The sequence below is a fragment of the Hypanus sabinus genome, chromosome 2 (genome assembly GCF_030144855.1).
Source record: "Hypanus sabinus isolate sHypSab1 chromosome 2, sHypSab1.hap1, whole genome shotgun sequence".
Classification (NCBI taxonomy): Eukaryota; Metazoa; Chordata; class Chondrichthyes; order Myliobatiformes; family Dasyatidae; genus Hypanus; species Hypanus sabinus.
The window spans coordinates 165339594-165358239 of NC_082707.1; the positions used below are offsets into that span (position 1 = coordinate 165339594).

The 18646-nt window shown below is 38.1% G+C and overlaps 1 protein-coding gene across 3 annotated transcripts in view; it reads right to left on the reverse strand.

Moving 5' to 3' along the window:
* Nucleotides 1-18646, reverse strand: part of tdrd9 (tudor domain containing 9) — a 150138-nt gene that overhangs the window by 66852 nt on the left and 64640 nt on the right. For all 3 annotated transcript variants that reach the window (XM_059958509.1, XM_059958514.1, XM_059958513.1), the window contains exons 11-20: nucleotides 17056-17140; nucleotides 16679-16736; nucleotides 13298-13402; nucleotides 9336-9433; nucleotides 8933-9064; nucleotides 8657-8819; nucleotides 8496-8559; nucleotides 5786-5849; nucleotides 4591-4635; nucleotides 138-191 (exon numbers count right to left, since the gene is read on the reverse strand). In XM_059958509.1, coding sequence (XP_059814492.1) covers nucleotides 138-191; nucleotides 4591-4635; nucleotides 5786-5849; nucleotides 8496-8559; nucleotides 8657-8819; nucleotides 8933-9064; nucleotides 9336-9433; nucleotides 13298-13402; nucleotides 16679-16736; nucleotides 17056-17140 — 868 coding nt within the window. The remainder of the gene's footprint in view (nucleotides 1-137; nucleotides 192-4590; nucleotides 4636-5785; nucleotides 5850-8495; nucleotides 8560-8656; nucleotides 8820-8932; nucleotides 9065-9335; nucleotides 9434-13297; nucleotides 13403-16678; nucleotides 16737-17055; nucleotides 17141-18646) is intronic.

An 18646-nucleotide genomic window follows, 5' to 3' on the forward strand; every position in this document is an offset into this window, starting at 1 on the left:
GAGATAAAGGTTATGAATGGCCCAATGGATCAGAAGTAGATTCTTAGTTTTCAGTAGAAGAATAGAGCTACACAATTAATAGCAAACAATCCTTTATGAACACATTATTACAATTTAATGGTACACAACAATCTCACCTCCTTTATTCTTTTTATCTGGATGTAATTTGCTTTTCCCCACTCCAACTCAGCCTGTGTTACATCAACAAATTAAAATTTGGTGACATCATACACAATCTATAAATCCAGCATTTAACACTGTAAAACAGGTAATTATGGGTTGGAATTGAAAAACAGATAAAATGAAATTAATATGGCAAAGAACTTAGGGCAAATATTTTACCTGAATCGCCTTCAAAATAATTTAAGACTAAATTGTATAATATTGAGAACAGCACTGTTAAGGTTCACGAAATATAAAATTCACAATCAACAAATTGAGACTTTAGAAACAAAAATGTCATAAAAGTATAAACGGAACAAATCAGTTGTTTATATCTTATTTGCCATGCTTTCAGATACATGTTAATAAATAAAAACCCTATTTTCATCATATCTTCCTTCACCTTCAATTGTGAGCCAAATGGATCACAGAGACAGCAAAAAACCTCCAAATTAAGTCAAATGACATTTCTGGGAGCTTATCCTTCAAATGCAGCAATTATGAGGTCCTTCTACAGAAAATGGTATCTTAGTTAACTAGTAAAGAAAGACACTAGGGTTTGTGTCTGGCACTGAGTTGGCTCTGTGAGGTAAGAGGGAAGAGGAGTGCAGTAGTGATAGAGGATAGTTAAGGAATCAGATGGAAATTCTGTGGATGTGAAAAAGATACCCAGATGGTATGTTGACTCCCAGGTGACAAGGTCATTGACGTCTCAGATCTGGTCCACAGCATTCAAAAAGTGGAGGGTGAACAGCTGTAAAGTCATGGTACATACTGGTTTCAATGACATAAAAAGGAAAAGGGTTGTGGTCCTGAAGGGAAAATATAGAGAGTTGGGTAGAAAGCTGAAAAGCAAGGCTTCAAGAGTAACAATCCCTGGATTGCTGCCTGTGCCATGGTCCAGTGAGGATAAGAGTAGGAAAATTTAGGAGATAAATGCATGGGTGAGAAATCGGTGCAGGGTTTTGGATTTCTGGATCATTGTGATCTCTTCTAGGAAAGTTATGACCTGTACAAAAAGGACGAGTTACACCTGCACCCGAGGGGAACCAACGTCCTTGTGAGCTGGTTTGCTAGAACTGTTATGGAGGATTTAAACCAATTTGTCAGGGGGATGGGAGCCAAAGTGATAGGGCTGAGAATGGGGCATTTGGTATGCAAATAGATGCAGCCTGTAGTGAGACTGTGAGGAAGGATAGGCAGATGACAGGGCAAAATTGTATTCAAGGGATGGGCTGAAGTGTGTCAATAGCTTAGAAAAGTGAGGATAAAGTAAAAGGGAAGGAGACTGAAGGAGAGATTACTAAACTCCTAAAATAAATAAAAAGATTTTTAAAGAAGTTTAGAAAGGGATAAGAACTTAACTTCCAGTAACATGGGGGCATAAATGAAAAGGGTGATGAACACAGACGGAGTTACAGTTGAAAGAAAATTACAATTAGGAGTTTAACATCAAAGGATAAACTGTATCGAAAGGACAGAAGGTAGGCAGAGGGGGTGGAGTGGCTCTATTCAAAAAAAAAATTGAAATCAAATCCTCAGAAAGAGGTGACAAAGGATTGAAAGATGTAGAATCCTTTTGGGTAGAATTAAGAAACTACAAGGGTAAAAAGACCCTGACGGGGATCCTGTTTGGAGGCCTCCGAACAGTAACCTGGATGTGAGGTACAAATTACAATGGGAGATTTCAATATGCAGGTAGATTGCAAAAATCATGTTGATGCTGGATCCCGAGAGACAGAATTTGTAGAATGCCTATGAGATGACATTTTAGAGCAGCTTGTAGTTGAGCCCACTGGAAAAAGGCAATTCTGGATTGCGAATTGAGTAAAGACCCAGATTTAACATAACATAAAGGAATACTTCAAAGGCAACGATCATAATATAATAGAATGCACCCAGCAGTTTGAGAGGAAGAAGCTAAAATCCGATGCACAAGTACTACAATGGTGTAAAAGGCAACTACAGAGGCATGAGAAATGAACTGGCCAAAGTTGATTGAAAGGGGACACTAGCGCAGATAACAGGAGTAAATTGGAAGGCACAGAAAGCCCAAAGAGGTATTCCAAATGGAGCATGAGGCAACCATGGCTTACAGGGGAATTCAAAGACAGCATAAAAGCAAACGAAAGGGCATACAATTTGGTGGGAAGCTGGAGGATTGGGAAGCTTTTAAAACTAACAGAAGACAAGTAAAAAAGTCATAAAGAAGGAAAAGATAGAATACAAATGCAAGGTGACCATTAATATGAAAGAGGATACCAGAAGTTAAAAAAAAAATCAGATATATGAAAGAGTAAACAAGAGGCCAGAGTGGATATCAGACCAATGGAAAATGTCGCTGGACAGTTAGTAATGGGGAACAAGGAAATGGTATATGAACTTCATGGTGGGATTCACCAGCATTATGCCTGAAATGCAAGACTATAAAGGGAGCAGCAGTATAGTTGTTATTACTAAGGAGATGGTGATTGAGGGTAGATGAGTCGCCTAGACCAGATGGACTATACTCGGGGTTCTGACAGAAGGAGCTGGGGAGACTGTGGAGACATTAGTGATCTTTCAAGTCTTGTTCTCACAAGATTCTGGAATGGTTTCAGAGGACTGGATATTGCAAATGTCACTCCACTCTTTAAGGGAGGGAGGTAAATAAAAACAGCAAATTATAGACTTGACTTCAGTGGCTGATAAAGACACTGACATCCATTCTTAAGGACAGGATTTTGGGGTACTTCGAGGCACATGATAAAAAAGAGAAACCACTATGGTTTCCGTAAGAGGAAATCTTGCTTGACAAATCAGTTGGAATTCTTTAAGAAAATAATAGGCAGGATAGAGGAAAGAGTCATTGGACGTTTACTTGGATTTTCAGAAGGCCTTTGACAAGGTGCCGTGTACAGGACTGTTGAACAAAGAGACCATGTTATTAAAGGAAAGATACTAGCATGGATAAAGATTGATTGACTGACAGGAGGCAAAGAGTGAGAATAAAAGGGGGCTTTTCTGATTGGCTGCCAGTGACTAATTATGTTCTAAAGGGGTCAGTGGTGGGACCACTTCTTTTCTCTCTTTCTGTCAATGGCAGAACTGATGGCTTTGTAGCCGTGTTTGTGGATGATACAAAAACAGGTGAAAGAAGAGCAGGTAGTGTTGACGAAGCAGGAAGCCTGCAGAAGGACTTACGACAGTTTAGAAAAATGGGCAACAAAGTGGCAGATGGAATACAGCTTCAGGAAATGTATGATCATGGTGGCTAGATGAAAGGCACAGACTATTTTATAAATGGGGAGAAAATTCAGAAATCAGAACTGCAAAGGTACTTCGGAATCCTTGTGCAAGATTCGCTGAAGGTTAAGTTGTAGTTGAGTTGGTTGCAAAGAAGGCAAATGCAATGTTCGTATTTATTTCAAGAGGACTAGAATATAAAAGCAAAGATGTGGCTTTTTAAGCCATTCGTTAGACCTCACTTGGTGTACAGATGGATGCTCCTTCAGAACAGAGATGGGGAGGAATTTCTTTCGTCAGAAGGTAGTAAATCTGTGGAATTCATTGCTACAGATGGCTGTGGAGGCCAAATCATAGGTATATTTAAGCAGAGATTGATAGGTTCTTAATTAGTAAGGCTGTCAAAGATTACAGAAGAAAGGTGAGGAATAGAGTTGAAAGAGGTAATGGATCAGTCTTGATGGAATGGCAGACCAAACTCAATAGGCTGAATAACCCAATTCAGATCCATGTCTTATAGCTCAAAAAGAAATCTGTACTCGACTGCATTTCAATGATTGTACTGCTCCCAATGGAGGAAACTATAGAAATGCTGCTTAAAAATAAAAATTGGTAATATTTAGTCGCACATTACAGTATACTATATAATGCATCCAACATAGGGATAGCTGTGTTTCAAAAGATACACCAATGAAGAAGAGTATACTGATACTGACAGCACTACGCTGGGGTTTTATGTATCTACGCAAGAAGCAGCTGTTCTAACATTGACTTCACCTTTAATGATAGGATGACTTTAGGGATATCTAGACAAGGCATCTCAGAGTGCCTAGTACCTAAATTCTTAACTGAATTCTATTTCCTGTGGGGTGGGGCAGGGTGTGATTTTAAGGTTATAAACACATCTGTTAACAGTGGTACTAATGAAGGGCAAAAAGAAGGCAACCTTAACTACTGGAGAAGGTCCTGTATAGCATTTGTGTGAATCATGTCATACTGTTCCCTTCACTTCATGTTTGATTAGAAAGCTGAATAAAAGGCGGTGGGCCAAGCTTGTTCTAACTTAATTTTATTCAAATAATTTAGGTCTACCAATGTTCTAATTATTGGCAAGTTAGTCTAACAATTCACATCAGATCGAACATAATGCATTAATATAGTTTGGCTTGAAATTTGCAAGACAAGAAAAACAAGTACACCAACCCTGGGACATCTGAGCTGTCCTTGTTCTCTGCAAGTCTGCCATGCCTATGACAAAATTTAATGCAAAAGGTTAATGAATGTGCAATTAAATGTTAAAATGGATCACACTGTGGAATGCAGAAGATGGATTCAGAAGGGATGATTGGAGTTTACTTTACTAATGACACCTTGGGAAAATGGCAAAGTTGACAAAGTGGCAACTGCGGTTGGGTTTGGAAGCAAAATCTAAGGTAAACAGCTATTTACATACGGCAACAATACTTAATAGAGAACAGGGTAATTGACTCACACCAACTTTATTCTCTCTTTCCAACAGAGCAATGGTAGTTGTGTTGCCACAGCTCTGATCAAATAGTTCCATGCAGATGAAATGGTCACACCTGTGACTTTTTTTTAGTGTGTTGATCCATCATGATTGTACTGAGAGGGATCAAGGTGCCCACACTGCTCCTACTTCCTTTATTCTTGTCATAAGGTTGACTGTATTCATAATTACATTGACATTATAGATTGAATTAAATTGACCTTTATAATCATAATGCTGAGTAAAAAATATATTTATGTTTCTACCATATTCTATTCAAAAGTCTTTTTCTTTAAGTCTACATCTTCCTCACCATAAATTTATTTTACTTCAAATTTGCAGCATTCATTACATATCTCCTTGCCCCAGACATTTCACAACTGGTCTATACCATCCTCCTTCACACAGCACCATCATTATTAACCCCTTCTGATTTCCAATTGATCATAAACATTCCCATATTTACTCCCTCTACAACACACCACCTTTCTGTTCACAAGAAAATAGTTTCTCTGTAATTTAAAAACCGTTACTTCTTTCCATAGATGTTGATTCCTGAGTTTGTTTTTACTTCATATCGTGTGCACCTGTAGTATTTTACTTGTGAATGAATGAGTAATCCCCTAGACAAACCTTGTGTGGTAAATAATATTGATTTCATGCACCTAATTTTGTATGAAATTTTCTTCCATCTTCTGCATTTTTTCAGGAAAATACTCAGAAAATTCTACAAGTTAATTTCCTCTGCTCCTTCAAACAAGTACACCAGTTTGTTGTACAATAGACTTCTGATGCAAGTCACGTGATTCGCCTCACCTCTAATCCACTGTCTGATGCAATATTTCCAAAAGTGAGCAAATTTTCACTTACAATAGAATGATTTTTCATTACCTTGAATGCATTTACAAGTGCTATGCAATCACTTAATGTTCCATCACAATACTCCATTATATTCCTACAAAAACACAAATTATAATTAGAGCACTAAGATTCTAAGAGCAGGCATTTGTGTTCACAATTAAACACATTAAAATCTTTGCATTGATGTGCATACTGTTGGCAATGCTCAGCTGCTTGCTCATACATTTTTATCACATACTGTTCAGTGAAGATTTGCTACTATTTATGCAACCTGGGATTCACTGTCCTGAGATTTTTTTGAAAACTGGCAAGGTCTTTCCACAACCATCCACTTACCAAAAGTCTTTTATTTTAAAGTGACAAAACAATCAAATGTATCCCCGTAATTACATCTAATGTTTTCTACTACATTTGTTTAAAAAATTTCCTCAAATCATTTCCAAAACTCTGGAAGTCAATATTTTGCCAAAGGCATTTTAATGCAGTTGATTATGAAATTTCATGTAGTTTCATGGTTTAAACTCATTTGTTTTGTTTCAAAATAAAGTTTTATCACTGACAGAGAATGCACATCTCTTTCATCAACAAGATATAAAGAAAAAGCACAGTTGGGAAAGAAAAGATGAATGAAAGAAACTGTCAGATACACTTAGACTCCAATCAATGTATGTAAATAAGAGAAAATCTGCAGATATAGAATCAAAGTAATACACACAAAATGCTGGAGGAACTCAGCAGACCAGGCAGCATCTATGGAAAAGAGTAAACATTCGATGTTTCAGGCCAAGACCCTTCATAGATGCTGCATGATTTGCTAAGTTCCTCCAGCATTTTGTGTTTATTAATGGATGTAAATAGCTACACAATACGGCGATGCATAAAATTATGAGGACCCTAGTAAAAACAAAGGATCCATTTCCCTCAAGTCATGTATCAAAGACTTTAAGGGTATAAATTTGAAATCATTGGTGTGCAAGAAACAGAAGCTATTAGTATTTTTTTTAAGTGGCTGGATATGTACTTTCACCCATTCTAAGTCTCTTGCATTAAGGCAATCAAGATTCAAAATTCTTTAATGTCATTTCCAGTACACATGTGCAAAGAGAACAAAGTAATTGCTACTCTGCACCCAATGCAGCACAAAACAGTAATAATATACAAAAATTATATACACAAAATCAGTGTGTGTGTGTGTGTGTATATATATATATATATATATAATCTTGTATGTCCATAAAGTGACGCTAGTTACAGGAGTGTCTAGACTTAAAATGACTGACAGGAAATGATAAAATAGTGGTGATTAATGGTGTGGAGGAGTTGGTCAGTAGTTAATATTGGGAAAGATAAAGCCTTACTACTGTGGCCCAATTGCTCTTACATATTCCTGCTATCTGTTTACAGTATTGTGCAAAAATCATAGGGACACATTATTTATTTATTTATTTATTATTTAATTGACAAACAGTGTGGAATAGGCTGTTCTAGCCCTTCAAGCCATGCCACCCAGCAATCCCCCAATTTAATCTTAACCTAATCACTGGACAATTTTTAATAACCACTTAACCTACTGACTGGTAGGTCATTGGACAATGGAAGGAAACCGGAGCACCCAGAAACCCACATGGTCATGGGAGAATATACAAACTCCTTACAGGTAGCAATGGGAATTGCACCTGGGTTGTGTGTACTATAAAGCTTTGTGCTACTATGTCTCTATCTAGGGTGCCCAAGACTTTTGCACAGTACTGTATTTGTCAATGTGGAACGGAAAGCGAGTGTGTAAATCTAGCAGGAGCGAAGAATGTTTAGAATGTCGCAGCTGGAGAGGTGTGGGACAGGTAGCAAAGGAGTGCCAGGGACGGGGATGGCTTGGGTACAGACACTCCCAGCACTGAGACACCAGGCAAGGTCATTTGATTCCAAACAACTGGTTTATTGATCATTACAGAATGTCTCTCTGATGCTTTCCATTTCCTCCCCTCTCCCTTCCCATTTTCCTAACCATGATTTCCCTTTCCCGACCCTTCTCACTTTCAGTTCACAATAGAGACCCGTATCAGAATCAGGTTCATCATTACTCATGTCATGATATTTTCCTTGTGGCAGCAGTACAGTGCAAAATTCTTAGGAATCCTATCTATATATGTGCATAAGACTTTTGCACAGAAGTGTATCTGTTCTAACTCCTGTTGATATTGGAATACTATTAATATTGTTCCAAAGTGACCAATCCTTTCTTCATCCAAGTTCTAACCATATGGCTCAATAGATGATCCTGCCAGCATATCCTAACTATTGTCATCAGTGCAACTGGAGATAGAGTATGCTAAGTGTGACATTCATAAGCTTGAAGATCAGGGGAGTGGATATTGGGACCACAGAAACCCTACAGCACAATACAGGACCTTCGGCCCACAATGCTGTGCCAAACATGTACTTACTTTAGAAATTACCCAGGGTTACCCATAGCCCTCTATTTTTCTAAGCTCCTCGTATCAAAAGACTATGAAAGAAATGTTCAACTGGTACGCTTAAAAGGAAGTTTGGCTCAGTACATCATAATGATTGAAGAATGCATAAGCAGCCAAGTAGATATTCAGACTTAATACCAAAGATAATTAAGATTTTTGGTAATGGAAATGAAAGTCTGGGCACTCTTGAATAATTTGTTTCCCTTTTCATTTTCCCTTTCCCTTGTCCACCCCACTTCATCTTCTAAAAAGAAATTCAACTGTACCGGTATCCTTCAAGGGGCTGTTTATATGGTGTTACAAAGAAGTTTTTCAATGAAAGAGCTGCAGCTGGAAAAGAAAATTTGTATTTATTTATAATGAGCTCCTCTGAAATGATTTGGAGTTTTTTTTAAGCACTGTCACTCCTATTTTTCTGTATACTTACCAATAATAAGGCACTCTTCTAAACAGCCGAAAACATGTCCTAAAACTATAAGTTTTCCTAACTGGAGATCCACAGGCAAATATGCCAGTACTCTTCCTAAGTAAGTTAGATCTCCATCATACGGGTTCACTGTTCCTTTCAATTCAATAGATAGTGCTCCCACCTTGATATAATGGTCAGAACAACTCAATTAGTTTTTCTTAAACATTCGAAGAAGTGCCACAAATAAATGACAATTATGTTCTACTGAAGCTAATCCACTGGTCAACTACTTGCCTCTTTTAGTAGCAGGACTGTACGTTCAATCTCCTTTAGATTAGGTGGAGCTAGAGCAGAAGCCAACAGAACTCTTGGTTCTCCCATATTCAGCAATTTTACCTTGAGTACAGTACTGCTTAAAGGGCAGCGCTGAGAAATTTTAAAAAAGACATTTATGTTCTATTAATAAATCAGTAGCACTGATAACTTGCTTTGCATTTACTAAATTATATTGTAAATATATACACAAACACCGAACAGGCTTGAAATGCATTTCAAACAATGAAAAGTACAATTTTACTTTTTATATATAAATAATATATCCATATTATCCAAGTAATAATGCATAAAGCAGTCTTAGTTTGAAGTGAAAGCAAAGAGATAGCATTAAGTTTAGTACTGCTTGGACTGAAACGTTTACCTGCATCTCTGGTATTCCTTGATCAGGAATATGGTGTATCCAGAAATCACGTGTCACTAACCGATAGCAGTATCCTTTTGAAACTCGACCAGCACGCCCTATTTGTTGTATAAATAAAGTTTGCTAAGAAAGAGAAAAGGGTATGTGGCAAATTCTCTTTACAAAAATCCAACTGTTCATAATTTGGATGATAATCAAGTTCTTTAAATTCAAGCTGTAGAGACTTTTTTTCCTATTTTAAAAATGCATACTGGTCTTTCAAATGCTCCACTCTTCCCATTTGGATGCGCTGAGGCTTAACTATTTGAAGACTGCTCAGCCATCACTTAAATTAGTAATAACATACTCACATAACAACATACTGCTTAATTACCCACTTAACTCATTTCATAATTGTGAGATCCTACTTTATATATACAGTCAGCCCTCTTTATCCACAGGGGATTGGTTCTGGACATCCCCCCCCACCCCCCCACGGATACCAAAATTCGCGGATGCTCAAGTCCCTTATTTAACATTTATCAGTGTGATGGTCTTTAGGGCCCAGCGGAACCCTGGGCTTTATTTAACATGTGGACATTAGGACCTGGCGACACAGCTCTGAATCCGCAGCGTTTCTGTTCATGAAAATATTCACGATCGCAATTGAAAATAAGGCGGAAGTAATAACGTGATCGGAAAGAGGTGAAACGCCATCGGTCATTGGAAAAGTGTTAGGCTACAGTCGGTCAACAATCAGAAAAATTTTAAATGGAGAATGTGAAAGGCCCTGCCCCGATGAAAACTACAATTATTACGAAGCACCGCAGTGGTTAAATTATTGAGATACATATGTTTAAGTGTTTTATATGCATAGAAAGGTAAAATATGTACTATATACTAAGAAAAACGGTTGACTGATGCTAAATAATAACGGATGTACTTGTTCCGACTTCAAATCTGACCTAAAGATGGACTCAGGAATGGAACTCATTCATAACCTGGGGACTACCTGGTTAAGTCATACTTACCTTTTAAGTCATTTCCAGATTACTTATATCTAATACAATGTAAATGCTATGTAAATAGTTGTTATACTGTATTGCTTAGGGAATAATGACAAGAAAAAATAGTCTGGAAATGCTCAAGCAACGAGTGCTGGAGAGAGAACTTCCGGGTTTTCCTGATCCGCAGTTGGTTGAATCCGCGCATACGGAATCCTCGGATAAGGAGGGCCAACTGTAAATGTAAACTATACTATGAATGTAAAGAATTGGTGTAAAGTGCTTTAGGAAGCTTTGAGGACATTGTCTCCTTGTCCTTGTGCTCATTCACAATCCATATGATGATTACAATGCAAGCCATGCAATTTGTCTCATTATCCAATTTCTTTTTTATTACAGACATACTTTATTGATACCAAGGGAAACACTCAAACAAATAATCCCTAACAAATATGAATAGAAATAGTTGAAAGTCTGTAAACTCACCAGACTGCATTCTTCTAAACTCCACTGAGTACAGGCCCAAAGCTGCCAAATGCGCATGTGTTAACCCCTTCATTCCCGGAATCATCCTTCTGAAACTCCTCTGGACTCTCTCCAATGACAAAACATAGCTTCTGAGATATGCTGCCCAAAACCAATGACAATACTCCAAGTGCGGCCAGACTAGTGTCTTATAAAGGCTCAAAATTATCTCCTTGCTTTTGTATTCTATTCCCCTTGAAATAAATGCCAACATTGCATTTGTCTACCACAGACTCAACCTGTGAATGAACATTTTGGGAGACTTGCGATGTTTGAACCTTCTCCCTTTTAGATAATAGACCGCACTAATGTTCTGTTTACCAAAATGCATTAGCACACAGCTCCCAACACTGTATTCCATCTGCCATTTTTTTGCCCATTCTTCCAATTTGTCAAGTCCTGCTGCAATCGCATTGCTTCCTCAGCACTACCTAGCCCTCCATCTATCTTTGTATCATCCACAAACTTTGCCACAAAGCCATCAATTCTATTATCTAAGTCATTAACAAATAATGTGAAAAGCACCAGTCCCCATACTGATCCCTAAGGAACACTACTAGTCATTAGCACCCACCAGAAAAGGCCTCTTTATTCCCACTCGCTGCCTCCTGCCTGTCAGCCATTCTGCTATCCGTGCCAGTACATTTCCTGTAACACCTTGGGATTTTATCTTGTTAATCATCCTTATGTGTGGCACCTTACCAAATGCCTTCCGAAAACCCAAGTAAGTAACATCCACGGCCTCTCCTTTATCCACCCTGCTTGTTGTTTCCTTGAAGAGCTCTAACAGATTTGTCAGGCAAAATTTCCTTTTACAGGAACCATGTGGATTTTGACTCCAAGTTCCTTTAATAATAGAATCTAACACAGTCCCAACCACTAAGGTTAGGCATAAATGGCCTATAATTTCCTTTCTCTTGCCTTCTTCCTTCCTTAAACAGTGGAGTGACAATTGCAATCTTTCAGTCCTCTGGGACCATGCCAGAATCAAGTGATTCTTGAAAAATCATGACCAATGCATCCGTTATCTTTCCAGCCACTTCTCTCTGGACTGTGGGATGTAATCCATCTGGCCCAGATGACTTATCCACCTTAAGACATTTCAGCTTGCCTAGTACTTTTTCCTTTATAATAGCAATGGCACTCACTCCTGCTAACTGACACTTGTGGACCACTGGCACACTGCTAGTGTTTTCCACAGTGAAGACAGATGCAAAGTATTGATTAAATCCATCTGCTATTTCTTTGTCCCCAATTACTACCTCACCAGTGATCCAATATCAACTCTCACTTCCTTTTTACTCTTTAAATAACTGAAAATTCTTCTGGTATCCTGCTTTATATTATTAGCTAGTCTGCCCTCCTATTTCACCTTTCCCCTTCTTATAGCTTTTTAGTTGCCTTTTTTTAGATTTTAAAAGCTTCCCAATCATCCAACTTCCCACTTACTTCTGCTACCTTATATGCCCTTTCCTAGTCTTTTATGCAGCCCTTAAATTCCTTGGTCAGCCTCAGTTGCCTACAACTGATATTTGAGAACGTCTTCCTGTGGGAAATATCTATCCTTCGCCTTGTAAGCTATACCCAGAAACTCACCTCTGCTCTGCCATCATCCCTGCCAGTATCCTCTTCCAATCTACCTGGGCAAGCTTCTCTCTCATGCCTCTGTAATTCCTTCTGTGTTGTTGTAAAGGGTTTTAGACCAAATGTCAATAAAGAAATATTTTCAAGTGGAGGTATGTGGTGAACTACATATACCTGTCTGGACACGCCCCTCTGCTGACTGCTCCTGTGGCTCCTCCCACAGACCCCTGTATAAAGGCGGTTGGAGGCACTGCCCCCCCCCCCCCCCCAGTCTCTAGGATGTTGTGTGGTCGTTTCTTGCAGCTAATAAAAGCCTGTCATTTGCCTCCCATCTCCGAGAATTATTGATGGTGCATCAAGGTGTGATTATTTTAAGGAAAAGCTTCAGGTGGAATTGTCCCATGCACAATGCCATTGTGTTTCTTGGTGGCAGAGATCATGATTTTGGGAGGTGCTATTGAAATAGTCTCAGTCAGTAGCTATTGTACATTTCATAGATAATATATACAGTAACACTGGTGTGAGGATGGATAGATTGAACATTTGGAGATGTGGATTTGCCGTCAATCAAGTGAACTACTTGTCCAGCTGTGCTCATGCAACCACATGGAGAAAATTTCTTAGAATGTCCTGTAAATGGTGGAAGTGTTTCCGGAGTCAGGATGCAAGTCATTTCCTGCAGTATATTAGCTGCTGACCAGCACATAGCTTTAACATTTTTCCAGCTAGTTCAGTCAAGTTTCTGGTCAATATATTCGGCCCAAAATCTTGACTGTTCACTTTCATCTATAAATGCTGCCTGGGCTGCTCTGTTTTTCCAACATTTTTGTGTATTGCTATTCAATAAATGCATTCTGCACCATCTCTTACCTTTCCTCTGATTACAACTCATCTTTGATGCCCAGCTTAAGCGAAGGCTTTGATATTTGGTGTCTCCATCACAAACCAGAATCCGAGTTAAACAAAAATCTATCACTAGCATCAATGGAAAAATATAAACACAAGAAACAGTATTGTTACTTTTAGCAAACTGATTGTTGGCTAGAAACACATCATTAATGTTTCAAAATCAAATTAATAAGGGTATTTTAAGAAATATCCCAATCAAAACTGTACTAGTTCAACTAGTATTTTAAAGACAAGCTAGTATTTTAGTGACTTTTTGCATATGTGGGCAGCTTAATCTGAAAATGAAAATATGTAGAAATGTAAAAATGACTTATACCTGCTGTAACACCCTACTGGATCATACAAGTATTAGCAAGAGTCAAACAGACTCTTGGACAAATAATATAGCTGAGTTATTTTTTACTTTTTTAGCAATATCATACGCTTATGTTTTTCTCTTTGCAGAAAGCCACAGCAAACTGCAGGAACACAGAGACAACTGTCCTGCTGGACTAACTAACATTGATGCTGCAATGAAATCCAAAGACAAGTTATAGATGACACTTCAATGCAAGTGAAACTAGTCATAAGAAAGTGAAGGATGTTAATACAATAACCTGAAAATCCTTACACACCTATCCAGATGTGTCCCACGCTCAAATCTGTATACATTTGAAACACTTCCCATTCAATAAAGTTTAAGAAAAATCAAACAAAATTAATTTGAGAAGATTTTACATGAGAAGACACCCCTCCCCAAAAATATCAAATATAACCTTGATCTTTAGAGATAAATTCTCTACAAATAAAATGTTAAACATGATTTTTGCTTCTTAGATCTGCATGACAATTTGGATTCTTGATGGGGGCATAGACAACAATTCTTTCTTTGAAATGCTTAAAGTTCAGAACTACAGAAAAAATTGTTTGATACTATGCACTACAAAAGACACTTTCATCTTCACTCTTCTCAGTCCTGAATTGAAATTCTCTGACATATTAATGTGGTATTCTTTCAAGTATTCCAAGGTACGCTCAAATTGTATGAAACCATACTAATGTGCTTGGATCACCTGCTACTCAATAAATGGTCTGAGCTCTGATAAGTAAGATTTAAATCTGAGTCAGATTTGGAGACACAAGAGACTGCAGGAAGCTGGAATCTGGAGCAAAAGACTATCTGTGGGATGAATCTGCAGGTCAAGTTAAGTGGGATGGGGTGGAAATTTTTCTATGTTTCAGGTCAAAATATAAATACTTCTTTTCCTCCCAACAGATCTGAATGTGTCATGAAATTTGTTAACTTAAATAAATAACCAAGTAAATCAATTAAAGTATATATATGTATATTGAATGGATTAAAAATAGTGCAAAAACAGAAATATATATTAAAAAATAAAAAAGTGGAGTTAGTGTTCATGAGTTCAATGTCCATTTAGGAATTGTATGGCAGAGGGGTACAAGCTCTTTTAGAATCACTGAGTGCGTACTTTCAGGCTTCTGCATCTCTTTTATGATGGTAACAATGAGAAGAGGGTGACCCCTGGGTGATGGGGGTCCTTAATAATGGACCACCTTTCTAAGGAAGATGTCTTGAATAATATGGAGGCTCGTACCCAAGATGGAGCAGCCTAATTTTACAACTTTCAGTGGCTTCTTTCAATCCTGTGTAGTAGCCCTCCGCCATACTAGACAGCGATGCAGCCTGTCAGGACGCTCTCCACTGTACACTTATAGAAATTTTCCAAGTGTTTTAGGTGACAAACCAAATCTCCTCAAATTCCTAATGAAAAATAGTCACTGCCTTGCCTTCTTTATAACTGCATCGATATGTTGGGACTAGGTTAGATCCTCAGAGATTTTGACACCCAGGAACTTGAAGTTGCTTGCTCTCTCCACTTCTGACAGGCTGCATCACTGTCTAGTATGGTGGGGGGGGGGGGGGGAAAGCTACTGCTCAGGACTGAAAAAAGCTGCAGAGGTTTGTAAATTTAGTCAGCTCTATCTTGTCGGGTCCTACAAAGTACCCAGGACATCTTCAAGGAGCAGTGTCTCAGAAAGGCAGCGTCCATTATTAAGGACCTCCAGCACCCAGAGCTTGGCCCTTTTCTCACTGTTAAGAGCAGGTAAGAGGTACAGAAGCCTGAAGGAACACACTCCAGGGATTCAGGAACAGCTTCTTCCCCTCTGCCATCTAATTCCTAAAATAATATTGAACTCATGAACACTATCTCATAACTTTATATTATTTCTGTTTTTTGCACAATTTTTAATCTATTCAATATACATAACCCATTATTTATTTATTTATTTCTACATTATGTATTGTATTGAACTGCTGCTGCTAAGTTAACAAATTTCACGACACATGTCAGCGATAATAAACCGGATTCTGATCCCTCTATGTGGATTGGCTTGTGTTCCCTCATCTTACACTTCCTGAAGTCCACAACCAGCTCTTTGGGCTTTGGTTGCTGTGACACCATTCATTTATCTAGTACACCCTCTCGTCTCCATCTGCGATTCTACCAACTATGGTTAAATCATCAAGCAAATTTATAGATGGCATTTGAGCTATGCCTAGCCATACAGTCATGGGTGTTAGAGAGAGGAGAGCAGTGGGCTAAGCCAGCATTGATCGTCAGCAAGGAGATATTATCACCAATCTGCACAAGTTAGCAGGTCAAGGATCCAATTGCAGAGAGAGGTACAGAGGCCCAAGTTCTGCAGCCGATTAAGCAGGACTGTGGGAATGACGGTGTTAAGCACTGAGCTGCAGTCAACGAACAGCATCTGCATGATCACAATGAATGGCCTATTCCTGGTTCTACTTTCTAGGTTATCACATCTTTATAAGTCACAAGCCCAAGGACAGAAAGCTGATGTAGGACAGACTTGCTCTATTTTTGGTTGGGATGGGAACAATGGGCTTTTTGTTCACTGCCGATCTATGAAACGTAAGTATATATCCTTCTAAGAGTTTTGAAATATAGATTAAGAACTGTTATATATAAAAGGTACACAATTCAGAATAGGAATATATTACTTGTACTCAGAGAATGCTCCACCATTTGAATAGTATCACGACAAATCCATTCCCAAGCTCATCTCCACATTCTTTTCTACATACAGTAATCTTTCATTCTCCTGCCCATCAGGAATCTATCAACTTCTGCCTTACAAATATTCAATGGAATGCTTCTTGCCATTCCTTGAAGAGGAGAGCCCTAAAGACTCAATACGCTAAGAAAAAGAACTGTGCCTTATCTGTGTTGGAAGTGAAGATCCCCATATTTTCTAATGATTCAAAATTTTATCATAGCAGCAAAGTTCCACAATGATTAAAACATAATGAAGCCCTACCATATTTAATATCTGGAACTGTGATCGAGCTTTCAGCAATGCATGTTGATAAAATAATCTGTTTTGAAAAGAAGGATTGAATAATGATTCAATACAAAATATATACAAATCAGAATTTGACCATTTCTACAACCAACTTGGAGCAGAATAAATCCAGACAATAAGGCAATTTACAAAAGGGAACCAATAAACAGCACACTACTAGCAAAGTAAAAACCTGTCAAGATGAATAAATAATAGCTTAAAGTTTAATAAAAAGATTGAAAAAGAATAATAGCTTAAAATTCAGTTAGTCATAAAGCCAAATGTTATTTTAATAGTATTTTCTAATAATGTTTTCTTTTCGCAAATTTCAAAAAGCACACTGGCACTCTCACCTTTCTATAGCCTGGTACAGGGGTTAGGAATACATTACTTTGTTCTTCAAAGGTCACACTTGAGTGTAGTGGATATACATGTAACCTATAATCAGAAAATTGTACTTTTGACAGTTTAACAAGAAAAAGAAAATTTTACATTCTTTATTGTTGTAGGTACACTTCTAAATTGAAGGCAAATTAACAGTCCAAGTTCTTGGGAGTTTTGCAGTTTTACTTTGCGTATATAAAATTTTGCTATAATGCCTAACTATTTTATCAGGTTGAAGCAAACACTAGGAATGTTAGGAGAATTCAGGGTGACTTGGATAGGCTGGGTGAGTGGGCAGATACTTGGCAGATGGCGTTTAATGTGAATAAGTGTGAGGTTATCCACTTTGGGAGTAAGAACAGGAAGGCAGATTATTATCTGAACAGTGTAGAGTTGGGTAAGGGAGAAATACAAAGAGATCTCGGAGTCCTTGTTCATCAGTCACTGAAGGTGAATGAGCAAGTGCAGCAGGCAGTGAAGAAGGCTAATGGAATGTTGGCCTTTATTACAAAGGGAATTGAGTGCAAGAGCAAGGAAATCCTCTTGCATTTGTACAGGGCCCTGGTGAGACCACACCTGGAGTATTGTGTACAGTTTTGGTCTCCAGGGTTAAGGAAGGACATCCTGGCTGTAGAGGAAGTGCAGTGTAGATTCACAAGGTTAATTCCTGGGATGTCTGGACTGTCTTACGCAGAAAGGTTAGAGAGACTGGGCTTGTACACGCTGGAATTAAGGAGATTGAGAGGGGATCTGATTGAAACATATAAGATTATTAAGGGATTGGACAAGATAGAGGCAGGAAATATGTTCCAGAAGCTGGGAGAGTCCAGTACCAGAGGGCATGGTTTGAGAATAAGGGGTAGGTCATTTAGGACAGAATTAAGGAAAAACTTCTCCCAGAGAGTTGTGGGGGTCTGGAATGCACTGCCTCGGAAGGTAGTGGAGGCCAATTCTCTGGATACTTTCAAGATGGAGCTAGATAGGCATCTTATGGATAGGGGAATCAAGGGATATGGGGACAAGGCAGGAATCGGGTATTGATAGTAATTGATCAGCCACGATCTCAAAATGGCGGTGCAGGCTCGAAGGGCCGAATGGTCTACTTCTGCACCTATTGTCTATTGAATATAATTTACAGCTAAGTGCAAGTCCACCTGGTCTTGAAATGTTGGGGGAAAAAAACCTGACAAATTTTCACAATATTTAAACTAGTTCATGAATTCTGTAAATGATTATGGTAATGAGTAACTGATAAAATTGACTCCTGTGAAACTAATAGAAGTAAAATGCCAAGGGGATTCAGGCCAAGCTGAAAATTTATAAATTTATTAAGGTATTTTCAATGTATGAGAGTAAATTTAGCTCTTTGCAAGTTGTATTTCCAACTATTTAACTGTCAGTGTTCTGTATTTAGTATGTTTAAAAATAAATTTGTAGATGAATAGTTGCTACTGCTTTAAATACAAACATTGTTATTATTTAAAACTTCTATTAGAGTGCCATTTCCTGAAAACTATTAAATTATAATACCGAAACACACTATATTATAACACTCTGGCA